Source organism: Ipomoea triloba, chromosome 15, assembly GCF_003576645.1.
Source record: "Ipomoea triloba cultivar NCNSP0323 chromosome 15, ASM357664v1".
In the NCBI taxonomy this organism is placed as follows: domain Eukaryota; kingdom Viridiplantae; phylum Streptophyta; class Magnoliopsida; order Solanales; family Convolvulaceae; genus Ipomoea; species Ipomoea triloba.
Genome location: NC_044930.1, coordinates 24,976,969 through 24,984,366, shown reverse-complemented (window position 1 = coordinate 24,984,366; position 7,398 = coordinate 24,976,969). Strand labels below are relative to the sequence as shown.

Sequence of the window (7,398 nt, the reverse complement as noted above, 5' to 3'; positions counted from 1 at the left end):
ATAATTACAATGATGCATTTGAGAATGCTTGATAATTCATTCCTGGCACATACGTGAATGCATTGTTATAGATCGCTAGTACAGTAACAGTTATCCGCGGATGTACTACAGAAATGTCACTGCATTTTTTTCATTTTCAGCCTTAATCAACATAAATTGACAGGCAAGCCCAAGTTAACCGTCTTCTCAAACAGGGTCACCACTTTGTACAAGCGACCAACGGCGTATGAGATAATCAGTTGTATGGGCGGACGCGGATTAGCTATCCGCGCGAAAAGGGTCACCACTTTAAGCAAGTGGTTATTAGGAAAACCTTACAGTAGTTTAGACGAAATATGTATGGATAAATTAACAACGCTAAACACGCATTATTTTGTGATAAACTTTAAACGAACGCAAATTTGATTTTGGTGCAGTGGAAGACTTGGTCCAAAGGTTTTAGGTTGACCCAGTCATAGGGTAAAAAGAGCAAGTAAATATGTGACAAAAGTAAATTATTTATAAAGCGAAAGTGTCCTAATCTCATAAAGATATGGGATTTGATGTCTTGTAAAATTCTAAAGAATAATAGTTATACTAGGGACTCAATTTCATCTTGTAACGTGGATCCATCACAATTCACATACTAAATGTTCACAATTCAAATTGTGAATATTCAGTATATAAATTGTGAACATATAATTGTAAATATTTATTATATAAATTGTACATTGATCACTCTAATTGCTCCAACTATTTATTAAAAAAAAAGTTTTTCATATCATCACTTCAACTATCAATTGCTTTGATCTCTCACAAACACATCCTAAAGTCTTGGCTTCATTTTTTTTAAAAAGAATTGCGTAACACTTGTGTGAGATTGTCTCACGGATCTCAATCCGTGAGACGGATTGTGTCTTTAATTAATAGATCAGATCTTTGACTTTATTAATCAAATATCTGAAACGTCTCACGGATTGAAACTGTTACACAATTTTACACAAATTTTTACCAATATTAAAAAGTTATATATCCAAACTCATGAATTATTGTTAATACCAATAATGCTATTTTCATGAATATTCTAAACAAACAAAGGAATTGTTCCATTATTAGGAATCCTATTCCAACTTTGATCTATTTCACAAACCAAGCATGCTTAACTTTCAAAAATCATCATCCTAAAAAAAACCCCTTTTCTATTTATAGTTTATAAAAATTAATATTAGTGAAGAGAGATTTTACGAGAGATTTGCTTGATAATTTTGATCGGTGGGCTGATTGCGGTATCTCTAGGGGTGGGGATCTTATGGATTTAGAATTATATTATGGCACGTTTGGTTCGCGAAATAGGCCTGGAATGAAATAGTATTCTCAGTAATAAGCATATTCCGCTGTTTGGTAAAATTTTCTATTCTCAGAAACATTGTGTTCCTGGGAATGACCTATTCCCCTTGCAAGGGGAATAGAGATTCCTAGGCCCCCCCTAGGTATTAGGCTATTCTTGAGACCTCAGGAATAGTCTAATGTTTTTATTTCCAATTTTACCCCTTAGGGCGTTTTGGAGAAAGATCTTCCTTTTCCCAAAACGCTCTTATATTATTTAAAAAAAAAAAAAAAAAACTTGTAACTAAGAACAATTAAGGTTCCTTAAATGAATGAGCTTTTGGCTCTTTAAGGCTTCCTCATCCTGTTGTTAATTTCAAACGAGAAGCAATGCTTCTCTTATATATGTGGGATCAAAAATTTCAATTTGTATTTTAAAAAAATTAGTATATATGTAATTTTGTTTTAATTTGTATTATTATTATTATTATTATTATTATTATTATTATTATTCATTTTTTCTTATTATTGTTATTAATATTATTATAATTTTTATTTTATTTTTACATAATAATAATATTAATATTAATAATAACATGAATGTCCTTATTATTGTTGTTGTTGTTGTTATTATTATTATTATTATTATTATTACATATTTTATAAGGGTATTTATGTATAATAATAATAATAATAATAATAATAATAATAAAATTTTTACAAGGGCATTTATGTCTTTTAAATACATATTCCATTTCTATTCTTCCGCAAACCAAATGCTGGAATACAATTCTCAAGTCTATTCCTTCCGCGAACCAAACGCTGGAATACAATTCATATTATATTCCTTACCTATTCCATTCCTTATAAAATAGTATTCCTATTCCCTTCAAATTCATTCCGTGAACCAAACGTGCTGTTAGAGAATTATGTGGGTTAATTTAATATGAATACAATAGATGAATTGATGATTTTAGCCTAATGTCACGTCTATGCACAATCCAAGTGTCTCAACACCGTCAAATGTAATTGCTAAATAAATGCATTTTAGAAAAACACGCAGCTGAGTTGGTCACACAGTTGACTTGATAACCACAAACTTTCAAGTTTGATTTTCAGTAGGAGCTGCCTATTGATCATTTTAATTTGAGCCGATAAGCTATGACTCGCATGAGCAACCTACTATACATAGACCAGTTTAATTACCTCATTGTGGTCTTTTGCCTTCTAGGTAACAACTCACAAGGTGGGTTTCACCCAAAGCACACATATGAATTGCAGATGCTGACTTTCTGTAAATTAAAAAAATAAATGTATTTTAAAAATATTAAAAAATAATTCTCTCTTATATATTGTAATTCAATAAGAATATGATCACTTCTTAACACTATATATAAAAAGTAAAAACTTTATATATTTATAAATTAACTTTATATTATTAACTCTTATTTATATATGCTATTTTTCTCTCTTAAATTCTATTACCTTCTAGTGTTTAGTGTTTACCTCCTGAGTGGTAATAAAATTCTTTTACATACATTGATTGTTCATTAATTCGTCGATTCTACAACAAATTTAAAAAAGAATCTTTTTTTAGTACTAGAGTGAATATTGCTCCCGTTGGGGCTTAAATCCATAAGACATGACCTTTCATTTGGAAAGTCACTTCGTGTCACTAGACTACAAGATCATTGACAATTAAAAAAAAAAAGTAATATACCCAATAATCAAATGCAAAAATATCTAATCAAATATTACCACATAAGGAAATGAATATTATAAGATAATTTAAGATGAAAGTGTAGTATTAATTATTTATTATTGTGAAATGGTGTTTTTAAAGCTTGTGTAATGACATGTACTGGAATGGGAAAATGTGGCATGTTGAAGAGATTAAGCTTTATGTTCAATCATTGGTGTCCTCATGGCATCATGCATATTCCTCCACGTCTGCATGGAGTAGTAACATTATGCCTCCTATGCATGCTGGTTCAAACTCTAGTTGGTGTCCGCCTCCGGAAGGTTTTTTGAAGTGTAATGTTGATGCTGCGTTGCTCGATGATATCATGGGTTTTGGGGCAGTGGTGAGAGATCAAGTTGGGAAGTTTGTGGCGGCCTTCTGTCGTCGTTTGCATTGTTTTCGAGATCCCTATCTGGCGGAGACGATGGCGGTAAAAGAGGCTCTTACTTGGTTAAAGAATTATGGTCATAATAATGTGATACTTGAGTCTGATTGTTTAAATTTCTGCACTAGCTTTAATTCTGGTTGTTTAAACTTTTCATATGTGGGTCTTATTATTAAGCATTGTTCAATTGCTAATGGCATTGGGAACATTGTTGTTCGCCATGTCAAGAGGTCAGCGAATCACGTAGCTCATGTGCTTGCACGGGCGACGGATTCTTCTTCTGTCCTTGGGGTTTGGGATGTCTCCCCGCCCTGGTGTATTTCTGATCTGGTTGCTTTTTAATATATGGTTGTTTTGATTTTCAAAAAAAAAAAAAAACAACTTCTATTTTTAGATTTTCAAAATAAGTATTTCTTTATTCAAATTTATCAATGTATACCATAAAATTGTATCATCTATGAATTTGTTTGATACTATAACTACTATCAGATAATTGTACTTCTGAAATAATGATAAATAATTATTTTTTAGAGATTTTAATCTAAGAATAATAATATTTTACCTTAACAATATAAGAATAATAATTTATAATACTTTTACTTTACATTTTACTCTATGATTTTTATATTTATTAACTTAATTTTTATTAATATTTGAAATTAATTATGTTGCCATAAAATTCTCTAAAAGAGGTCATCGTAATCATATTAATTAATTTGACTATAACACGCTTAGATTTAGCATACATTTAACATAAATCATAACAAAGGACTATTTGTCTATTTGTGGTAAAAAAAAAATGAAAATTAATGTGCATGTTTTGATCGAATTGAAAGTCAAAGATTAAAATGAGTACTGGCCCAATAATTTGAGGACCATTTGTAGTATTAACTTTTTATTATTACTATATTACATCATAAATATTTTTCAAAAAAATATTACATCATAAATATGTAATAGCTGCCCGAATATGTAATTTTCACATCACAATGCAAACATGAAATTACCATATGAGAAAGTGATTATTTGTGAGTAGTACGTAAATATAAAAGTTTATATAACATGATTCTTGTTATATATGTATTACATGAAAATGACAAATGTTGCAGTATAATAGAAGAAAGCGACAACACATATCTTTCTGGTCAAATTCGAACCAAATTTGTTGGGTGGGTTATGCATTGGCGGAGCAACAATGGGCGCAGTAGGGGCAGCTACCCCCACTCCCCCACCCATATAATGTATATATATTAATTATACTAATAATTAAAACAAAAATTAAGTTGGCTTAGATGGTAAGGCCATAATATTATATGAAATGGGTAGTGTTCAAACCCTTTAGGTTACAACACACCTAGTTAGCTTTTAATTGTATTTTTTATTTGTGGCACCCTACCGGCTACAACACACCTAGTTTAGCTTTCAATTGTATTTTTTATCAAATTAATTATGTTTTATATTTTGTTTTAAATATTTTTTATCTTAGCTTGATGTATTTTAATTTTTAATCACTAGTCAACAATATTTATGACTCTGTATTTAAGTTTTTTATTTTTTTTTTCAAAATATCTCGTTAATTTTAATTTTTCGCCGGTTCGCCCCCACTGGAAAAAAATTTCTAGCTCCGCCACTGAAATTATGGGTATAGACATCATAGCGCCTCCGCAGTACCATATATAGATAATTTTATAAATGTATTACGTAGTATTAAAATTATCTATAAATATGGTACTTCGCGCAATTATTAATTAATAAAACTTGTTGTGTCATCACTCATCATAATTAATAAAACTACGTTTCTTTCGTTCCTATGGACGTTGGCAAAAAGTGGGTGACAGTCAGCACAAAAAGAGGAAGTCTAGTTGTATGATTAATATAATGGTAGAATGTTATATTAAATTCACATTTGAGCCAACAAGTCAACAACTATGACACCTCCCATCTTTATACAATGGATCATGATTTACAGTGCAGTGAGCATCCTAATACATATGTATATGTTTTATATTATGAATTTTTGTGTCTGATATTATGAAATTCTGTACCTTATGAATTTTGTACCTGAAACGAATTAGTAATTGTGTCTTATATTATGAATTTTTGTGTCTTGTGTTGTGAAATTCTTCGTCTATAAAACAAATTATGTACCTAAATCAAATTTGAAAAATAAGTAAATATATAACATGCGTATCAGCGTATGTGTCTTGTGTTGGGATTTTTTATATCTTGTGTTATGAAATTTTGAATCTTACGAAACTTTGTACCTCGTCGGTTTGATCAAGCGTCGATAATACTACGTGGACCATGGTCCATGATATAAATTACCAGTCGTTATATTGTGGACCATGGTCCACAATGCATTATGGACCATGTGTCATGGTTGATACTGCAGGTGTGTTGAAAGGGAACTGCAGTTGCGCGGAGCAGAGCCCGTGTCATCCATCTGGAACTGTAGTTGTGTTGAACGAATACTGCAGTTGTGTTGAAAAGATACTGCAGTTGTGTTGAACGGATACTCAGTTGTGTTGAACAGATGAATGGCCTCTGTTCCGTGCAACTGCAGTTTCCTTTCAACACAACTGCAGTATCCGTTCAACACAACTGCAGTATCAGCTATGATCATGATCTACAATGCATTATGAACCATGGTCCACAATATAATTTGCGATAAATTACGTGACACCTTTACTATGATCACTCTAAATAGGTGATCATAGACTCATAAGATTGAATTCTGGTGAGCCCATTAATTTTTTTAAATTGAAAAAAATTATGAAAATATAAAACAGATATTACATAGTAGAGAATTATAAGTGTTTAAAAAAATTAACACTTACCTTTCACGTGTTCAGAAATATGTTTCATTTGGTGGCGACAAGCTTTACGTTGTTATCCACGGCCATCATAACTGACCATGAAATTAAGTACCCAGTGGCCCTTCCGATTTCCCAATAAAGTAATATAGTGTATTTTTATTTTCTTGTCCCTCAAAAGGGAAATTTTTTCTCTTGATGGCCTTTATACTTCATTCCGATAAAATTGTAGAGAAATAAATTATAATAATTTAGCAACTTTTGATCAATGTCTTTGTGTTAACAAGGAGTGCAATATGAGTGCAACCTATTACATATTTAACTTTTAAGGTAAACGTAGCTATTCCATTAATTCATAACATAAAACGTTTACATCAACTATCAATGAAATGGTAAACCATTCCTTACAGTCAGACATAGAAACAACTTTTCTAACTATGCTATAGAAAACTTGAATCGCAGACTGTTTCATAACTAGGAAGCTATGTTCCTTCAAGGAGCTTAAAGCTTCATCAAAGATCTGGGTCTTCGTCATCATTCTTTTTTGCTCGCCCAGGATAAGATCAACACTTGCCGAAACCAAACTAAACGATTTATGCTAATGTTTTATATTAGTGTAACTTTCACACTGCAATTGTTAGAACTCGATTCTGAGTCCTTGCCTCTCAATCTACTACTTAAAGACTAAGCGTTAAAGTTCTACTCCTACACTTGTTGAAGCATGTGTTCCATCTCAACTAAAAGTCTAAACTGATAGTTGGACAGCACATTTATGTGTATATATTATTTATGCTCAACAGTACGTACTACACTATTTCGTATAGTAGTGTTTGAACTTTAATTTCAAGAAAGGAAAAAGAAAAGTTTTCACCTTTCACAATAAATTATTGGCTGCACTGCTAGTGGTAGTGTGTGAGTAACCTCTTAAAGTGAGAGGGACTCGTTGTGCGTAGTAAATAAAGGTTTAGTATTTGTTTCAACCGAGTTAACATGATTTACATCCTCTATATACTCTGTCGGGTCAGGACGTGGGGGCCCTTGGAGTTAGGGATTCAACCTTTTGGGAAGAAAAAATAATAGGCACTTATATATTTACTAGTCTTTTTTATACGCGATGCGCAAAGACATATGCCCAATATTTATATTAAAAAAAA

At 31.3% G+C, this 7,398-nt stretch overlaps 1 protein-coding gene across 1 annotated transcript; it reads left to right on the top strand.

Moving 5' to 3' along the window:
* The first annotated feature begins 3,161 nt into the window (after nucleotides 1-3,161).
* LOC116005928 lies at nucleotides 3,162-3,773 on the top strand. Its single transcript, XM_031246161.1, has one exon. The coding sequence runs from the start codon at nucleotides 3,162-3,164 to the stop codon at nucleotides 3,771-3,773; it is 612 nt and encodes a 203-aa protein (XP_031102021.1).
* The last annotated feature ends 3,625 nt before the right edge of the window (nucleotides 3,774-7,398 follow it).